The 21226-nt window shown below is 38.4% G+C and overlaps 1 protein-coding gene across 7 annotated transcripts in view; it reads right to left on the reverse strand.

Moving 5' to 3' along the window:
* The window catches only part of EML6 (EMAP like 6), a 273045-nt gene that overhangs the window by 75571 nt on the left and 176248 nt on the right, over positions 1-21226 (reverse strand). For 6 of the 7 annotated variants that reach the window (XR_012379830.1, XM_073897701.1, XM_025868832.2 and 3 more), the window contains 6 exons: positions 20940-21107; positions 19839-19945; positions 16484-16602; positions 14195-14381; positions 12168-12273; positions 4521-4614 (listed from right to left, as the gene is read on the reverse strand). Coding sequence is in view for 6 of the 7 variants with exons in the window: in XM_073897701.1 (XP_073753802.1) it covers positions 4521-4614; positions 12168-12273; positions 14195-14381; positions 16484-16602; positions 19839-19945; positions 20940-21107 (781 nt within the window). In the remaining variant the exon portion in view is untranslated. The remainder of the gene's footprint in view (positions 1-4520; positions 4615-12167; positions 12274-14194; positions 14382-16483; positions 16603-19838; positions 19946-20939; positions 21108-21226) is intronic. The other variant, XM_073897700.1, reaches the window with a different exon arrangement.

Here is a 21226-nt window from a genome sequence, read left to right on the forward strand (position 1 = left end):
TATCTAATAAAAGGTTAGTATCCAAAATCTATAAAGAACTTCTCAAACTGAACAACTAAAAGCCAAATATTCCAGTTAGGAAATAGAAAATATGAAGACATTTTTCCAAAGACATCCAGATGGCTAACAGACACATGAAAAAAATGCTCAACGTCACTCATCATCAGGGAAATACAAATCAAAACCATGAAGAGATACCACCTCACACCTGTCAGGATGGCTAAAATTAACAACACAGGAAACAACAGGTGTTGGTGAGGATGTGGAGAAAGGGGAACCCTCTTGCACTGTTGGTGGGAATGCAAACTGGTGCAGGCACTGGAAAACAGTATGGAGATTCCTTGAAAAGCTACAAATAGAACTACCTTACAATCCAGCAACAGTGCTACTAAGTATTTACCGAAAGGCTACAAAAATACAGATTCCAAGGGACACATGCACCCCAATGTTTATAGCAGCATTCCCAACAATAGCCAAACTACAGAAAGAGCCCAAATGTTCATCGACTCATGAATGGATAAAGATGTGTTATGTGTGTATGTATATATACATATACATACACACATATATACATACATGGTGGAATATTACTCGGCCATAAAAAAGAGTGAACTCTTACCATTTGCAACAATGTGGATGGAACTAGAATATATTATTCTAAGTGAAATAAGGCAGTCAGAGAAAGACAAATACCATATGATTTCACTCATATGTGGAATTCAAGAAACAAAACAGACGAACATATGGAAGGGGGAAAAAGGAAAGAGGGAAACAAACCATAAGAGACTCAACTACAGGGAACAAACTGAGGGCTGATGGAGGGATGTGGGTGGGGGATGGGCTAGATGGGTGATGGGCATTATGGAGGGCACTTGTGGGGATGAGTGCTGGGTGTTGTATGTAAGTGATGAACCACTGAATTCTACTCCTGAAACCAATATTGCACTGTATGTTAACTAACTAGAATCTAAATAAAAATTTGAAAGAAAATCAAAAAGGAAAACATTTCCCCATAAAAAAATAAATAAAATAGCTTACAATATAGAATAATAATACAGAATAAGCCAGGTAATAATAGGAATAAAGTGAGAGGACATACTGGTGAGTGAAAAAAAGAAGCCAGTTGCAGAGCCATTATGTGGAAAATCTCACATATGAATAAAAATTGATAAGAATACTAGAACAGGGCGCCTGGGTGGCTCAGTCGTTAAGCATCTGCCTTCGGCTCAGGTCATGATCCCGGGGTCCTGGGATCGAGTCCCACATTGGACTCCCTGCTCGGCAGGAAGCCTGCTTCTCCCTCTCCCACTCCCCCGCTTGTGTTCCTGCTGTCGCTATCTCTCTCTCTCTGTCAAATAAATAAATAAATAAATAAATAAATAAATAAATAAATAAAATAAATCTTAAAAAAAAAGAATACTAGAACAATATATACTAAAGAACAAACACTAAAATGTTGGCTCTGTCATGGGTAGTGGAATTATGGATGATTTTCATTTTCCTCTTGTTTTTTTGTGCTTTCTAACTTTTCTATAATGATCACGCATTATTTTGAAAACAGAGAAAAGAGTAATAAATGTGATTTTAAAAAAGAGATACTCATTTTTAAAAAGGAAAGTGAGAAAACAAAGGTGCCAATTCGGTCTTGCAGGAGACTTTATCACATTCCCTAAATGCATGTTAGGGTGGGGACCTATAATAAATAGAGCAACAAAGCTCACACATGGAAATACATACTCACATGGAAATACATGCTGCACACCTGCTCTTTGTGGGCCTACATTTTATCCCTGAGCTTTCCAGTGGCACAATTATGTCACATTGACACTACAAGTATTCTTGTTAGGCACCTTGATTACTGTACCTTTGGCCTACTGTTCACACTTCTGAGATGAAGCATGTCAAGAATAATTAGTCACTGTCCCCCACGGTCCTGTTACTGGTGCATTAGAAATGCACATAAAGGGACACAGAGGCACCTGATTATCTCATTATTCTTCTCTGACTGACACTGATATTAGGTGATTTAACTACTGCCCATAAGAGATTGGCTTTGGTTATTAAATGGGCTACTTGTATATAACACTAAAATCTGAACAACCTTCAAAAGGAAAAAAAAAAGACTGAATAAATTCATTTGTAATGGAGGTGATTGAAATCTTTCATGAAAATTAGCAGAGGCAGAAGAACTGTTCAGAGATTGGATTAAGTCTCAGAGATCTTCTAATAAGATCTCCATGTGCCAATCCCGAATTTCTCTAATTTCTCTGAGCTGATAACAAAGGAGCTTCTGTGAAGCATTTTCACAACAGCAGGTGGCTTTTGAGGGTGCAGTGTCATGCAGGTGGCGCCCCCTAGCCCTGGGTATCAGCTGGTGACCCCATTGTGGCTCCTGCCTTGCCCGTCCCTCCACAGGCATCTCTCCCATCCTGGGGGTAGGGGTTTTGTAGAACACCATCCGGCCAGAGCAGTGCAGGCTGCCAGAAGCGGGTTCATGGGCAAGACTGGCTCATGCCCACCACTGGCACGACTGAGACGCAGTACAAAGTGAGGGGTGTCACTGAGTTGGCCATCCTGAGAGTAAATCAAGCCCTTTCAGGAGCTGTGAAGACTCCTTGAAGCCAGTAAGGTACCATCAGTAAAGTATCACCTGTTTTTCTTTGTCACTTCTTTCATGTCCCAGTTTTTTTTTTTTTTTAAGTAATCTCTTCACCCAATGTGGGGCTCAAATTCACAACCCCGAGATCCAGAGTCATATGCTTTACTGACTGAGCATGCCAGGTGCCCCTGTGCCCCGGTTTTTAAGGTTTCTATCTGCCTAAGTATGTAACTGAAGGCCATAGTTTTTATTTGTATATTTATATTTATATTATAGAAATTTATATAAATATTATTATATAAACAGGTATTTATGTAAATATTTACCTATTTATTATTTTAAAACCAGTAGTCTTCAAAGAACTTTAGCAACCCTTGACATTCCTTCTTGGAAAGAGCACTGGTTAATTTTACAATTGCAAAAATATTCTGGGGGGGCAATTTTGCAGGTGTCCTGTTTGGGGAATGTGACATAAGGCTTGGGAGCAATTCCAAAAATGAAGTGTATTACTAACATAATGGTGTTAAGTCACTTTGTGTTAATTATATAGAAGTAACACTACCCAGCATATAAAATATATACCTTTAAAATTTTAATAGATATTTATTTCTTCTGTTTCTATGAATGTTTCTGGCATACAACAGGTGAGCCACAGAAGGTTGCAGAGGGTTTTCTAGCAGGAAAATCGCTTTTCTGTTGCTTTTGAAATGCAGACATGAGCTTTGCCTGAAGTAATCTACATTGCAGTTGGTATGTTATCAGAAATATTAAACTAAAATTCAGCATATTAGTCTAAAGGGAAAGCAGAGTTCTAAAGAGGAACTGAATCTGAGTACTAGTGGGGAATGATAAAACAGTGTGGAATACTAGAAAGAGGCCAAGAAAGCCCACTTGGGCAGGCAGATTTATGAGCTGTTATTTGCTGCCAAGAATTTCATCTCAATAGCACTTATCAGAAAATCTGTTTTTCTCCTAAGATGGTCAGCTGGAGTCCTCAGGGCTCCATCTGCTCCCGCTCTGAGTCCCCAGCAATTTGTAGATCTTCATTTATTAAATCAAATTGCCAAAATAACTTTTTTCCTATTTAATACTGTGAAGGGAAATATTAATTTACAAAGTGAATATTGGGGTTCAAAGCCATTAACTTAAAAATGACTTTATACCTCGAGACAGAAAGGATGTTGGTTCATGTAGAGAAGAACTAGTGGAGAGGTAAGCTGATAATCTGTCTTGAGCAGCAAATTGTATCACTGGGCCTGAGCTGCCAACTATGTTGACCTCTGACCGCGGCCGGGCAAACAGCTAAGCCCAGTGTAAGTAGGAGTAGAAAGTAGTGTTCAGACCTCAGGCTGATTCAGCAGGGAGGGAGGCTGGGGTAAGGGAGGACAGGTGGTCTATAAACAGCAGTCGGTCTTGGAAAGTCTATTTATAAGATGGGGAGATTAGGGAAACAATTTGCCTGCTTTGAAAGCGAGTGGCAGATGCACACGATGGAGCCTCCTTCTCAGCATGACACAGCCTCCTGACAAATGGTACTTCTGACTCGAGTGACATTGACACTCCTCTACCAGATGCAAGACAGTCGAAAAACAAGGGGGAAGGCCCAAGTCTGAGAAAAGCTGCTTTTCTACTGCTGGAGAAAGCTTTGATAAAGACAATGTGTATATCACTAAAAGTGAAGTGATGAGTAACTCTCTGGAAAGGGTTTCAGAATTTTCCAGTTCCCTGAAACAAACATTAACTGCTCTAAGTCAGGTTTGTCACCATGAAATATTGCAGTATGTTTTCACTTAGGTGTTAAGTTTTCCATGTGAATTCCATCTGAGTTTGAAGATGAAATCTCACCAGAAAATGAAAACTATTGACCTTTACTGAAGCGAGACAATCAGCAGGATGCTGCATGACCTCAGCACCGCCTTACCTTGTGGTGGCTATTTTTTCTCCCTTTTTCCAGTCCCAAAACACAATACTGTGAAAATCGTCTAAACCAACCGACACCAGACATTTTCCATCAGCTGTATGAAAACAACATAAATGGCAAATGACTCATTTCTTCAATGAAAAACCAAAACATTTCATAAACTGTAAAGACAAATATGAAATGGGTCTTAAGAATATTATTTAGGCTACAATACATTAGACGTACCATATACTAGCGGGACCTCACTAAATGAAACACATAACTAGTAATAGTTGACCTTCCTAATGCATCACAACTGGTTGATGAATTAAATCACTGACCTAACACTCCAGTCTGAGACACGGAGCTGGGGGAAGCCTCCCAGGTATATCACAAAAACTTTGTCTATTTTATGACAAACAAATCTCATGACATTCACTCAAAGAGCCATGTGACTTTGTGACTCAGTCTATTTTCAGCTTTAAAAAACTGGGTTCTATTTAAACCTCCAAGATAAGAGCATTATAGAAACTAAATTTAATTTCAAAAATTCTTTCAAAAGATATAATTAAAAATCTTAATCTCTGTTTCCTTATTTCAAATGTACTATGATTATAGGACATTTAGAAAATATAGAGGAAATTTAAAACTCATCCCAATTTTTAGGCCTAACTCTGGTGTACATCCTATCAGTTCCTCCATATAAATGTGCTTTTAAAAAACAAAACCAGGATGATAATGAACATACTATTATCTAATCTTTTTTCTTTTGTTATATGGTGAACATTTTCCCTTAGTATTAAATATTATTTATAATATCATCAATGACTACTATAATGTAGACACTGGGTTGTTTTCAAAAAAAAAAAAACAAAATACATTGTCTCTGTAATTAATTGAAAATCAAAAATAGTTAATATGCTTTTTCCCTTCAAGACCAAAGAGGCCATACAGTTAGCAAATCTTTCCCTTGCTTCCTCCTCACAAGCCAGATTCACAGGAGGAGTGTCTGGGCTCAGCGATTCCACCTTAGCTCTGTGCTGACTGGGAGGTGGGTGGCCAGATTCACTATCTACCAGTTTAGCAGGTGTCTTCTGGGATGACAGAGAACCCACAATATGAGGGCAAAGAAACACAAGTATCTGATAAACTGTTTCTCCCCAGTCCACTCAGGGTCTTAACTGGTGTTTTCAAAGGCAGGTCTGGGCTAGATGTCAGAGTGGCCAGGTAAAATAAAGGAAGCCTAGTTAAACTGGAATTTCAGATAAGGAATGAATAATTTTAGTATAAGTAGATCCCATGCATTATTTAAATTATGTATTTACACTTGCATTGCATGAAACATACTTGTACCACAAATTTATTTGGCTTCCTGTATTTCGATTTGCTAAATCTGGCAACCCTCCCCAGATGCTAACCAATGCCCAACCTGTGAGTACCCTTCCTTGTGCCAGACTGTTCCCCAAGCTACCAAGCTTCCTTCTCCAAAGGCAGGAGCAGAGTCAGAGAAAGGAAGAGCCTGGCTTAACATATTCTCCTCAATCCTGGACTACTACTATGTATGAGACAAGGCTTTGAAAGGTACATGAACCCCTTCAAGCTATTAGGCTCAGTATCAGATGAGACGTTCATGCTTTCCAAAAGTGTTGAACTATCATCAGGTGATTACGATAAACATGTCTTCTGAATCACTTCTAAGTCCTTATGCTTAACCATGACCAGGCTTTAAATTGTGCACGGTCTCTTTCTAAACGTTTGTGAGAGGGAAGTGATGATAAGGGCTTCCTATTCATTACCAACATGACTCTTTCCATACCTCTTGGGATGGCCTGGTTCTATTTCCGTAGTAGCATGTCTCTGTATTTTGGTGATTTTATTTATTTATTTATCGGAGATTCCTCTCTTTTTTAGATTATAAACTCTGCTAAGGCTTATGGTAATCATATCACATTTCCTTTGTGATCCTCCCACTAAGCTAGTTTCCAGTGAACACTGAGGATACTGGCAACAATGAAGAGGTAGAGAGAACTAAAGATAGAATGTGTGTATGGGGGCGCCTGGGTGGCTCAGTCGGTTAAGTCTCCAACTCTTGGTTTAGGCTCAGGTCACGATCTCTGGGATTCTAGGATTCTAGGATAGAGCCCAACAGTGGGCTCCCTGCTCAGCGGGGAGTCTGCTTCTCTCCTCTCCCTCTGCCCCTCCCCTGCTCGCACACTCTCCCTCTGAAACAAATAAATCTTAAAAAAAAAAAAAGAATGTGTGTATGGGTAGTATGAAGGGAAAGACAATGTGCTGTTATCTAGCTCTACAAATTTTAATTGTTTTAATTATTTCTTTCAAAAACATGGCACTTTCAGTGTCTCTTTTTTTCCCATTTATTAAATCTACATTTTGTGTTTCCTTTTGTAACCTGTGTAGCTATATTAACATGTCCTTAGAAGGCAAGCATCCACACATTTAAAATGACGGTTCAAGTTTTGTGTCTTTTGAAGAAGGTCTCAGGGTAAATTAATTTTGGGGGCTTTTTATTAGCATTTCTGAAAGGCCCTATTAGCTTGTCTTCACAGTTACATTCCTTTCTACCTCAATTCACGACTATGAGGAGAAACGAAGAAATAGTCCAAATCCAGATGCACCTCAACAACCGTAATACCTCTTCTTTAGGATAGTGACCTTTTCTTAAATTCTGCAGGTGTAGGCTATTTCTGCATACCACATGGTTCAGAAATATAATTGGCTACCTTTTTATCTTTTCCTAGTTTTCACCCTCCTCTACCGTCTCCCAAAGAGACTTGGATTTAGTTTTGAAAATCCATTGTTCCTTGACCAGCTGGAGTTTTTTATTTTCAGCCATATCTTTAGAGTCAAGGTAATGTCCTTTTAAATCTTTCCGGTCACAGTGTGTATTAATTATGGATATTTTGTGACACAGTCCAGAAATAATTCTAAAGCACTTAATGTCAACAGTAAAGGGCATAGTGGAAAGAGAAAATTTCTACTCAATTACAAGTTGGTCCCTGCATTCAGGGCTCATAAAAAATGCACAGACTTTCAAAATTGAACATAGTGAAATCCAGTCAGTCTTAGAGGTGTCTTTGTGGAAATCAGTATTATTCACTGAAGATTTTTAAAAATATGAGTAGGATATTAAACTAAAAAAACTTTATGTGGCTGAAACTTTCTGTTTCTAATCTGGTTTTCTATTCATGTGGAAGCACCATCTGTCCTGTAAGCACAAAATCAAAGATGGCTCCATTTTCCCTAGCCAGTGGTAACAAAGTCACAGAGCAAAGAGTTGCTCAATTAAGTGAGATAATGTAAATTCATTCCTTCTTGTTTACATAGAGTTATGGGTTATGTTGTAAGAAATGCTTTTCATTAAAAATGTCTTTTTTTTTTTTTTGCTTTGCAACAGTGGCAAGAATAGATTAATCTAAATCCCCACATATGACTGTTTATTTGTTGTCTAGTTTTCACATTTATTTGTTACCTGCTCTGTATTTCCATGACAACTTCTTTTTCTAGTAAGAGACAAATGTACTATCAGGTCTCCACAACACCTCCCCAAATGAGCTGGCTTATAAGAGATGGATGGATACGGGGTCCTGAGGTACACAGATGGTACCACCAGCTAGGTAATGACCAATGTTGGTGCCCTGTTCATGTGGTTCAATAGGGAAATCTAAGTAATATCTCTTGGCATGTAGACTTAAGCTACTCACTTTTCTATCACTCTTCAAAAGAAAGGTATAGTGGCTCCTGTTCCTATTCACATAAATGTATGATTCAGGGCTGTTCTATGGACAGGGCTCTCTTTTTACTGGGGACTGTTCATGTGGCCGCCTCTGTGTACCACTAAGCCCATTCCACCTTTATACTGGCAAGTGGGGGTGGGGCAACTGGAGACACTTGCCTTTGGGTAAAGGGGGGACACTGAGCACTCCAGGTATGACTCTTATGCTCAAAGTTTGCACTGGCCCTGATGGCAGGCAGAGGCAGGAGTAGGCAAGAGGACTCAGTGGGGAGAGTTCCTGGCATAGCTCTCGCCAGCTCAAAACCCCAGGCCTGGTGGACTTCTCACTGCACTGGGGCCAGAAGACCTGGGTCCTAGCTCAGGATCTGCCACGGTCTGACTTTTACCCCAGCCATACCACCAAACTCTCTGGATCTCCATTCTTGTTCTACGACGTGACAGAGGGCTTTCAGTTTTATCATTATCACACAAAGTACTATCAAGGTAACTTAAATCAAAGAGACTGCTCACACCTTCAGGAGGTGCCAGAGAGATCACAAAGATCAACCAACCACCATAATTTGTCTCATGTAATGGTTACACATTCAAAGAAGGATCAAACACAAGAGATCCTAGTCAAAGGTCTTCCTGAAGGGTCCTTAACAGTAGTGCTTTCTAAAACTATCAACTAGCTTCCTTTCTGCCATTTATATATCATCATTGTACTTGAACTCTGAGACAAACGTAATTTTCCACAATCAAAAATAACACATTTGCTGAACAAATATGGCTCCTCCCTAGTCATTGTTAAGGGCAATAAAGAATGTATTGTTGACACTGAAATATCCTTTTTATGCAGAGACTATTTCATATCTCAATATTCATTTGCCCAAGATGGGAATTAGAAGAAGTGACAGAATCAGCTTCTCAACCTCTTTCTCTCCCTGGCAATTGATGTGTTTCTCTGGTTTCTCTCCCCAGGCAATTGATGTGAGGGACTGCCTTACAAAGGAAAGATTTCTAAATTCACTTAATCTCTTCATCTTTCCTTCTGCAAAACTATTAGGCCCAGAGGAGAGAGGACTTCTCGGAAATGCAGAGGTTAAGTTACTGGGGACCAGCTTATTGCTACTAACTCATCTCTATTCAATGTCGTTGATCAACAACATTCCTTTAATCCCTTCCCTAAAGGTATGCAAGTAACAGGCATTAGATCTTTCGATGTATCTTAATTTAAAAACCACAAAATTAATTCTACAGAAAAAATATTCTAATGATTATTAAATTCCATTTATATTATTCTAAATTTCCTGCCACTCTGCTTATACGTTAATACACATACACACATTTCCAGTGGAAATCAGTGAATAGATGCTATTTTGAGTTCTATTTTTCTCTTTCACTTAACTTGATACATAGAAATATGTATGAAATACACATAGTCCACATACTTGTCATTTTGAGTTATAGCTTTTATTACATGGTGCCAAATTATCTGCTGGCGTTATAGAGTCAATTTTTAATGTTGCCAAAAATATGAATATATTAGATTCTCTATAATTTAATTAACATTTATGTTTTATTTTATTTATTTTTGCTAATGGGTCTCTCACTACTTCTTTTAGAGCATATTTAGTAATATAATTTTTATATTAAGTACATATATATGTATTGGCTAGCAGAGTTAATTTTAAAGTTAAAGGCTAGCTGAGCTATTGAGGAGAGAGAGTCATGAAAAAAAGCAAAGGAAATTCATTCACATCCTTGGAAGAGAACAATGTTTGAACTCAAATTATGGTTTCCTTTCAGATTTTACTGCTTTATCAAGGACATACGACACTCCTATTTTAAACCTGTAGGTTCATCAAACTTCCGGAAGTTTAGGACTTTGTATTCACCGTTACTGGGTGTGTTATCCAGGCTTCCCATGGCCAGGTGGCATGCCGAACTGTTCTCTGTCCCTTAGTACTCATGCCTTCCCGACCTCACATGCCTGCCAGTGTGCAGGAGGGACTCTTTAGCCTGGAGTTTTACTAGTTCAATAACCACAGAAAGTATCAAATAACCTCTAATAATGATCCAACAATTTAGATTTGTACAGTAGTTTACAGTATGTGAGGATGTGCAGGTCACAAAAAAAAAAAAAAAACCCTCACTGCCCCATGTTACTGCAGGTCAAAACATAAACGAGATTATTTTCACCCAAACACGGTTTACAATGTGAGGTTCTAGTAGTAATAGTGACGGGCGAGACAAGTGAATGAAGCAAAACCTCATTCATTCCTTCACAGTTTTGGAGTCGCTTCTGTGTCCGCAGCACTACAACATGCACAGTGGGGAGGAGAGAGACGGGCTCTGCTGGCTGAGCAAGTTATTGTATGATAAGGGCATCAGCGCAAACAGCTACTGTACCACATGGAGTCCAACAGGTAGCCCAAGAACAATGACAACTGTGGGCCAGGGGATGCAGAACAAGGGGCAGGTTCTTTCTCCCTGGAAGGTTGTACGGGAAACTTGCAGCATGATCTTAAAGGATGGGAGGACTTGAACGGACACATGGCAGCAGCATGAGCAAAGGGACACAGGTGAAAAGAAGGAAAGCCATGCATTTCAGTTCTGTGGCTAGAGAGACATAAGGGAACATGAATGGGTAGGAGGGTGGAAACACTGCAAAGGGAAGTTGAGGCTGCATCATGGAAGGCCATGAATGTCCAACCAAAGGCTCAACCCTGAGTCAGCCAGCCAAGAGGAGCCCACATGGTAGCAGTGTAACTGCATCTCTCGAAGACTCCAGAACTGCGTAGGATAGACTGGAGAAAGTGGAAATGGAATCAGAGTCCAGCATGACTATCATGGCAGAGATGAGAAGGAGTTGAGGCTTGAGCGAGGAAAGTAGAGAGAGGGGGACAGAGGAAAGAGAATGAGGTTGTGTAGTCATTGAACTTAATGATTAACATTATACACACTGCATGTATTAAACATCTGAACGGAATTTAGAAAAAAAGAAATTATAGAATCAATTTTTGGTAGAAATTTTATAATTTTTTCTACTTATCTAACTTCTACAATTGGGATTAAAAATTCCAGGTAAAAACACCTTTGGTGACAGGCCCTCATTCTCCATTCTAGCTTAAAGAAATGGTCTCACTGTAAAGGAAATCACATTCATCAGTTAGTATTCTTTTTTATTTTTTTAAATTTTTTTAAAGATTTTATTTATTTATTCATGAGAGACAGAGGGAGAGAGAGAGAGGGAAACAGAGAGAGAGAAGCAGAGGGAGAAGCAGGCTCCCAAGGAGCAGGGAGCCCGATGCGGGACTCGATCCCAGGACCCTAGGATCATGACCTGGGCTGAAGGCAGACGCTTAACCATCTGAGCCACCCAGGTGCCCCATCAGTTAGTATTCTAATAGTACTGTGTTCAAATCTTAAGGGGATGGAAAATCCAGCTCTGTTGTTTTCAATTTGAAATATATTTCCAAAACACAAGTGTTGTAAAGTGACCCTTTGCAGAGAATTTGCAGCCCTCCCTCTAGTTCTTTATATTTTAAATTGCAAGTGCTGTGCTCCCCCTTATTTGGAGAGATGAAATTGATGTTCTGAGTGACTGCCAGACATTTGCAACTAAGACTCTACAGCAACAGCTGCTCTGGACTTCCAACAGCTCAAACAAATGCAGAGCGCAGTGTGAGCTCTGGGTAATGACCTGGGCGAGAGGAAATGAGAAAGGCCAGAAAAGGACGTGTAATCTAAAGGCCACATTTTTTTGTGTGAGGTATTCACATATCTAATTTCTGGTCTGAGACGGGGGCTTAGCTCATTACAAACAGAACTCGACTAAATAGGAGGTTGTAAAAACAAAAACAAAACCCCAAAACCCCGAGGCTGAGTAAATGCAGAACCACCAATGACTTCAGTGGAAAACAGGGCCTTACCTGAAAAATCGAGCGCACACACTCCTCTCTGGTGTTGTCCTTTCAATAGCGACAAACATTTTAGAGTTTGTGTGTCCCACACATGAATAGCAGCATCTCTTCCAACCTTAAGTAACAGGATGAGTGTTATTAACTACTTACAAATTTTAACAAGAATGATTCCTAAGAGTCATTCTTGGAGCTCCTTCGAGTCAAGTGCTGCTCAGAAATCAATCCAAAGCCACACATTTGGAGAGTAGGAAGACTCTCAGAAATCATCTGGTCTGATGCCGTTATTTTCCAGTTGAGAAAATAGAGGCACAAAGAGTCTAACAGGCTTGTTTGGGGCATCAAATCGGGTGCCAGGCCAGCCTAGCCTGGTACATGGCTCCCGGGCAAGGTACTGTAAAACTCCAAATCAAATGTCCACTGTGCTTTATGGGTTAGTTCGACATTTCTCTCTCCTGCCTTCTCAGCTCCACATACGATTCCACTTCTTGGTCAAGGAAGTCACCTGTATGTTGTTCCGGCCCTGTCCTCAGAGTTTTTTACCCACCTCAATCGTCTCACTCATTCCAAGAAGGCCTGGCCTTGCTTCTCCCCCAGGAAATGACAGTTTTCATGGCTTACCTGTTCCTAAAGTGGATTCTCCTTGAGGGGGTACCAACTTCTCTCCCACTAATTCCCAACAACAGAAAAAAATTTAATAGTAAAATGGTTTTCCTCACTTGACTGTAATGGAGAAAAGAACCCTGTTGGGTGTAATGACTATAAAAGGGGAAATGTGACATAAAAGCATGCACATAACTAAGCAGAATCCAGCCAACTCCTACACTGGTGTATGGAGGCCCGGTTACCCCTGGAGTGGCTGCTGGTGTACTGAGTTGTCCCTGGTTTGTCTCTCAGCAATTACAGGATAGAACGTGGTATCTCCTCAGGGGTTTACGCAAAGAACCAATCCCTGTTCCTTCTTTCAAAGGAAAGTTATTAAATACACACGAACCAAGCATCATCTGTTTATCAGAACAATAAAAAGGGGGAGGGAGGAGAGTGAAATGTAAAAATGCAAAGTCGTCATCAATTACTTGTAAGAAACTTAATCATGTCAGCTAATTCAGAAGAGATGGTCTAATCTCTTAGACTGACTCCCTTCATGCCCTCACTTTCACCACTGATCTCATGAACACAAGGCTATGAACTCTGTGCAAAGACTTCTCTACCACCTGTATGTCAGGTCTCAGAAACACTTGTTTCCTGTTAATTGCTGACCCTCATACCACGTGTTTTTCCTTGAGTTTGCCACTTACATGTTGAGAATCAGTTTAAGTCTTACCTGCAGTTAAAAGCCCATGATAAAACTGAACAAAAATGTAGTCTATACATTGAAAGAGTACAAAACTGAAAATACTACTAACATTACTACTTTGCCACAAGATAATAAATCTGAGTTTAACAGGTTTTCTGTTTATGAAGTTGACTTTATCTCTCTCCTTTCCATGCACAAAATGACTGAATATAGGGCTCTGTTTTAAGTAGCTTTCCAATTAATTATAGGTTCAATCCAAAGTTTAGGCATTCCAAAACGGTTCTGAAAGAATTTTGTTTTTTGAAACGTTAAAAGATAAAATGATGAATTAGTCAAAATTCATGGCTTTAAGTTTTACAAAAATAACTATTCACTAGATGTTATGCTAGTGTTAAAAGATGGTTCATTCAATAAACACTGATTACTGAGGATATAATAAGTACTGGGTACACAGTGATGAGGAAAATATATTAAGACTGCATTCATGGAACTTAATTTTTTAGCTAATCCTGTTCATAGATATCATGTCACGATGAAATCCCTCAGAGGCTTCCCACAGTGCTATAATATAGTGGATGAGGCTCCCACCATCACAACATGACCCAGCATCCCCTGAATCTTCAGCTTCATGCCTCATATTTGTTTCTATCAAGTATTTCTTGAACCAGTATATAAACTGGGTTCATAACTAAATCCTCTCCCTCTCTTTGGCGAGGCCCCCATCTCAGAGGAGAGACTATACCTGCCCCGTGGCCACGTAGTCCTTCACTGGATGGATGGTCAGGCTGAGAATGTCATCATCATGCCCCAGGTACAGCCTCTGGGAGTGTTGCTGTCTGTTGTACACAACAGCAACTGCAGCAATGTGATAGACCACTTCTCCAGTTTGCGTGTAGAACAGATTATTTCTACAGTCGTAGCCTCTGTAACTGAAGCACAGGTCCAAGAAATGCACAGTAGCTGAATGGACAGTGAGTCAACAGAGCAGGAGAGATCAAAAGGCAAAGCTATCATGTTGCTGCGGACATGCACAAGTAGAACCACAGGTATCACCATAGTTGCTCGGGATAGTAATCTTCAACAGGGGTACGAGGATCTCTGAGGGCATGAGAGTCTCTCTAAAGGGCAAATGTGCACTGATAATTTTAACAGAATTTGTTTCTAGATCCTCAGCTACTGTATGTGTTTTCTTCAAAGTGACCAGTTTGAGAACACACTTGTGAGAAGCTGCAGGTTTTCCCTTCCCACCTCCCCTTTCTCTACCACCTTCCTCTCACATTAGAAAGCCATTCCTTTTGTCCACATAGAATCTTACTATGGTCTATTACCCTGGAGCATGGAACCTTCCAGGAACACCAAAACAAACTCAGGTATGGATGTTGAAAGTGAACAATTCCAATAACTAGATATGAAGTTCTTTTGTAAGTCAAGTGACTTCCAATTCTTTGCTTTTAACAAAATTGAAGAGTGATTTCACTGAACTGTCAGGTGATAGATCATCAAACTATATTTTCATGTGATGTATCAAAATTACAAGATACACCTATCTGTGTTACAAGAGGAGCTTAAAGAACTGAGTAAGGTTGCTATGGTAAAATTGCTCCCTTTCTCATCTACTTATTTATGTGAGTAAGCTTTCTCAGTGCTTGTAACTATTAAAAAATGATAAATGGGAATAGAATCAATACTAAACTCTATCACATTCTAGCAATAATATATGTGTATATATATCTGAACTCACTGAAAAAAATCTTATTAAAATTGTTTTCCAATAAAATTGTTTATATTTAGTAAGTACTTATTAGAATTTGTGCTATGTTTATGTTGGTCTGATAAGCTTTGTACTAATAGTTGTAACAAAAATTCAATCCAAAAAGGAATGAACACTTAGAGCAGCAATGTCCAATAGAAATATTATGCAAACCATGTAGGTAAAGTGAAAATTTTCTACATTAAAAAAAGATAAAAACAGATGAAATTTATTTAAAGAACATTTAACCTATTATGTCTAAAATATTATGTAATCAACGTAAAACATTTTTTTAAGTAGGCTCTATGCCCAGCATGGAGCCCAACATGGGGCTTGAATTCATGACCCTGAGAACAAGACCTAAGCTGATATCAAAAGTCTGACACTTAACCGACTGAGCCACCCAGGCACCCCTCAACATAAAACATTTTAATGAGATATATTACATTCTTTTTTTCATGCTAAGTCTTCGAAATCCAGTGTGCAGTTACACCTACAACACATCTGAATTCAGACTAGCCATATTTCACATGCCCAGTGGCTTTAAGCGGATACCATACTAGATAATACAAGTTAGAGACTCGGGATCACAGGGAGTTAAATTTAAATTGCACTTATATACATTGCTTTCCTTGCAAAATGTATGATAGGGTGATCAATAAAAGCCTTTCAAGCATAAAAATAGTATATTAGTATAAAATTCAACGGAAGAAGTAGCATAGAAATATGAGCTCAGGTATTTTTTAAATTGGTGATGGTGGGAATCAAATATATATGACATTTCAGTTCCAACTGATCCCCTTAAATGAATGATGTAGTTATAAAGCACTAGATATTATATTCTTCACAATCATTTAACCTTACATTGAAAAATTTTAGATGTCAACTTAAAATGTGGAATGTTGTACATTATTTTTAAAAAATTCATAATTATCGTGGGCATATATGAGCAAAATTGTTTGAAAAAAATATTGTCCTAGGTAGAGCCAGCTAAACAGAGGAGAAGATATGGGGGTAACAGGAACAGGGATGGGGGAGAGAACAGAGTGCAGTAACAATGAGCCGCAGAAACATATGCGTATGGAAGTCAATGAAGCATGAAAAATCTAGATACACACATTGTTATGGCCACAGGACATCAACTGAGATAACCGGACAGAGAATCATGGTTCTAATAGTACTTCAGGTAAGTACACACTGGAAAGAGCCAGCCTGAAGTGGGACAGCACCAAGAAGAGGGGACACAATGGTAGGCTGATAAGGCTGGTGACAGGCACCCACCCGTGTATGAACTGAAGTTTCAAGCTGTCCTCAGGAGCCTTTTCTCTTTTGAGGAAGGGCACTGCATGGTTTTTCTCTTTACTTTGTTGCTTTAGCTGAGGTAGATCTTCTTTGTAAACCTTAAAGCATAGCAGAAACATTTAGTTGAGACTCTCCAGGTTTCAAAAATATTAGTATCTTGGCATTCTCAGGAGGTCTTTAACTGCAGGAAATCAAGTTTTTGAGAACATAAGAAGCTAAAAATGGTCACCAGAGACAAAAGTCGGTCATTATACATAATGATAAAGGGGTCAACTCATCAAGAAGATATAACCATTTTAAATATGTACCCAACATCAGAGCACCTAAATATGTAAAGCACATACTAACAGAACGAAAGGGAGAAATAAACATCAGTAGTGTAATAGTTGGAGAAGGTGTCACTCTGAAGAATGGATAAATGATGATCCAGACAAAGAATCAATAGGGAAACACTAGATGAAGAACACTGCAGACCAAATAACCTAGCAGATATATCCAGAACATCCCAGCCATCAGCAGCAGGATACAAGTTCTTCTCAGGATACATCAGATGTTAGGCCACAAAACAAGTCTCAATAAATGCAACAAGATAGAAATCACACCAAGTATGTTTTCTGGCCACCACAGTATGAAAATAGAAATGATCACAGGAAGAAAGCTGGAAAATTCATAAGTATGTAGAAATTAAACCAAACAGTTCTGAACAACCAATGGATCAAAGAAGAAATCAAAAAGAAAATTTAAAAAATATCTTGAGACAATGGAAACACAACAACAACGGGATACAGCAAAAGCAGTTCTAAGAGGAAAGTCTGTAGCTATATACGTATACTTTAAGAAAAAAGAAAATTCTCAGATCAACAACTTAACAATATACCTCAAGGAATGAGTAAAAGAACATAGTAAGCCAAAAGTTAGGAGAAGGAAGGAAATAATAAAGATTAGAGCAGAAATAAACAAAATAGAGAATAAGACAGTAGAAGAGATGAACAAACTTAAGAGTTGGTTATTTGAAAAGATAAACCAAATTGAGTACATAAAACATGAGAATGAAGTTTACTTTCTAATGAACAAAACTATCTTGAAATGCCTTTTGAATCATTGGGATGCAAGATCACCTTGAGTTTAAATAATTTTTATTCAGAAAATATAACAATTTTCTGGTAAAGTAAGAAAGGAAATTACTCAATAAATTATCAATAAAAATCAATAAAATGTTTTGCTATAATTTCTTCTAAGGTGAGAAATCTCTTGGTGATTCTGACATTTGCAAAATGCAGACCTCATGAATCATGGTGATCACTCTGTGGAATTATCTTCTTTCATGATCTCATGCATCTTGACAGATCAGACTCTGAGATTTAGAGCAAAGCTCTTGGCCTAACCTAGGACCTAAATTGTGCTGCTGACTCAGGGAACATTTCCTACAATTTAATCTAAATGTAGATAAAAAGTAATGTTTCTCTATCATGTATTCATGACCTACTATCGAGAGAGATCAATTTAACACATTCAAGACAAAGGAAATTTATTAATAATTGCTCATCTTCGTAAAGGAAAAATTTCATTTGATAAAGCTATGTAACTAAAAGAATATTATCATAATACAGTCTCTGTTTAGGATTTAACCAAAAATTTTTAAAATTAAAAAAAAAAGGAAGTCAGAAGATACCTCATTACTGCTTTGTCTATTGCAGATGCAATGAACTAAGCTTGTAAAAGCTAAAGTTAATTATCCATCTGAGCCCATAATGCTTTTTTCAGCTCATCAACTACTCAAGAGAATGGAATTCTGGTCTTGGCATTTATTTCAACAGTTTATTTGAACAAGTCTCATAACCTCTGTGGACCTAAAATTCCCATCTGTAGAACAGAATAAAACTTCCTGCTCAGGAGCAACTCAGCAACAAAAAATAATGTAAATCAAATAATACAGATGAAGTTTTAGAAAATAAGATGCCAGGGAGAATATATAAATCCTAGGCATGGATTTCAGTAGAGTCAAGCCTTTTCATTCTTTCACTAGCACCATTTTACTAAATACAAAAGAAGATTGTTTTTCTTCTTTCCCTGAATTTTATGTTAACTTTGCTTAAATTCCATTTCCCCTTGATACCAGGATATAATATTGTTTAGTATGTGTGCATATTTCCACAATAATTTCCTTTCAATCCTCACCTTTAGTTTTATTGCATAATACATTGCACAGTCAAGCTGATTTCATCAAGAAGTTGACCCAAATCATCAGTTGGACTGCCTTTGTACTAACTAATATTTCAAACACAGAATCAATGAGTGATGATTATGGGGTGGAAAGAAAAGTCATCAACTGGAAAGGTTCAGTGCTTCTACAGAGGCAAAGCCAAGCAATACATAGAATGTGCACTTTGGAGAGAAGCCCAGATCTGCATTCTTATTAATACTCTGGGTGATGTGGACCTGGACAAAGTACTTAACCTCTCAGGGTTATTGTGGGTTGGATTTGGTGTATGGAAAGCAAGGACCTGGCCCCACAGAGACATGTGATACATGGCAGCTGCCCCAGCCTCTATGGTACATCTCCGTGGGCAACACTGACAGTTGCTGTGTCTGAAACCTGAAATCTTATTCACTCCATGTTCAGGAACAGAGTTTGCTTCACAGACGTTCATGAAATGACAAGGAAGAAAACAGAACACCTATAGTTATCAACCATAAAAAAGGGACGAGTCTCCAGATTCCTGTGAAGGATGGCTCTCTTTAACACTCACTGTTTAGCACTAAAATGAAATGTATATTTTCAAAAAACGAGGACCCAGTGTGATAGTAATTGTGCAACTTTTCTACTAGAGGTGATTACTGACTGGAGAGATCATGCGTATTGTATTTGGGCTTTTATTTTAATTAAATGGATAATGGTCTTCATAAATGGTCTTCATAATGGTCTATGTAAGTTAAGAGAGAAAGCAGGACACCAGCTCACTTGCAAACTACCATGGCTCTGAGGCTACCAATTCTGTAAAGAAAACACATGCTTTCATGATCTGTTAAGAAAATGAAGAATTCTGTGGCTGACTTGCATATTTTTCTGCAAAAAAAGAGAGACAGAAAAGCTGTCTTGGGTTCAGTTTTAAAATTGGCTACTACCTTCCACTTAAAAAATTTTAATTATGTGAATGGGTTAAAGGCCTTATTTACAATCTGTACTTAAAGACAAGAGGCAGTTGATTTTCCTTATTCTTGTCTTGATTCTCTTCTGCCCAAGTACCAGCCATTTTCAGTGCAACGTCCAAATCCAATGAGATTGATGTTCTGGGCTGTAAGGCATTTATTATGAGGCTCTCTGCTTACTGACCTGGCGATCATAATTGATTTGAGTTTCTTGCTCAATATCAGAGTCCAATTCCGGCACATCAGATAAATCCGAATCAGATTCTTCGCTGTAGGAATCAGTGCCACCTTCTGCAGAAATACAATCTGTGAGAAACAAGCAAAAGTGCGGAGACCCAAGAGAGCTTATAAATTTATTTAAAATATTTCCTTTCTTCTAGCAAAGTAAATTTAAAAATCACGATGCCATAGTTTTACTTGGTGTAGGTTCTTAGAACATCTTTTCTTCCCCCTAGCTTCTGGTTCAGTTCAGCACACTCCTTTCAGGAGCGTTAACAGATAAGGACAACTACTCCCCACCCTGCCCCTCCAAATTGAACTCATGTCCATACTTTTAGGAGATAACAAATCTTTGGGTTTAAATCTTGCTTTGAAAAGAGAAAAAAAGGCAAAAAAAAAAAAAAGAAAGAAAAGGTCAAGGTCAGGGAAAGGTTCTACCAAAATGAAGCTTGGAGCAAAAGGAAATCCAACTACTTAGTTCAGTAAATATCCTCTTAGCCTTTGCCATGTTCACCAAGTGGCAGTAATTGCCATGGTCAAAACCTGCAGAAACTCTCCCATTGAAAACATTTCCTCACCTGGTTTTAAACTTTATTAACCGATTATTTCTGCTGGCATCACAGTAAATAGAACGACTACACAAGCACTGAACTGGAACACATTGGTTCCAATTGTGGACCATTCTTTGGAACTTCATTCTGGAGCCAACTCCTACTCCCAAGGTTACTCTGTCTCCCTGTTGTCTCACTGTGTAGACCTGCCAGAGTTACGGTTGTCCTAAAGAGGCTGTAATGTCTTTGTTCCTGTTATTCTTAAAGGCTAATTCTTCATGTAAACCTTTGATCTTCAACTTGCATCTGGTATAAACAAAATCCTTTGAAGGAAGTTATTCAATGGACTCATATGTGTCTCAAAGTTGTTTTTTCTTTTTAATTCTAAATTTTATTATAGGAATGATTTTTTTCAAAATTGCTTTAACTCTTTATCTTCAGGAGAGATGTTAGAACATTCTTTGAAATTTTTATTGATCAGAAAAAAATGCTGAAAAATTACAATTGGTTTTTACCCTGGGGTGCAGTTTCCAGCAGACCGTTGCTGACACCTTCTGGAATAAATCTCCACTGGAAAACTGAGTGGTCAGCCCCTCCTGTGCTCAATACCCACTGAAAGTCATGGGACCAGCGGACATTTGTGACATGTGCAGAATGGCCCACATACTTTCTAAATTTGGCTCCTGAAAAGGTATTTTCGAGAAGAAGATTAGTAATGAAAAAAAAAATAGAATTCATAGGTTAAAAAATTCAATTCCTCTTCATGTTGAAAAGTAAAATCCTTAAATATATTAGAAAATAT

This window comes from Callorhinus ursinus, unplaced genomic scaffold (genome assembly GCF_003265705.2).
Source record: "Callorhinus ursinus isolate GAN/ISIS: 27379988/994484 unplaced genomic scaffold, GSC_fseal_2.0 scaffold10, whole genome shotgun sequence".
NCBI classification, from domain to species: domain Eukaryota; kingdom Metazoa; phylum Chordata; class Mammalia; order Carnivora; family Otariidae; genus Callorhinus; species Callorhinus ursinus.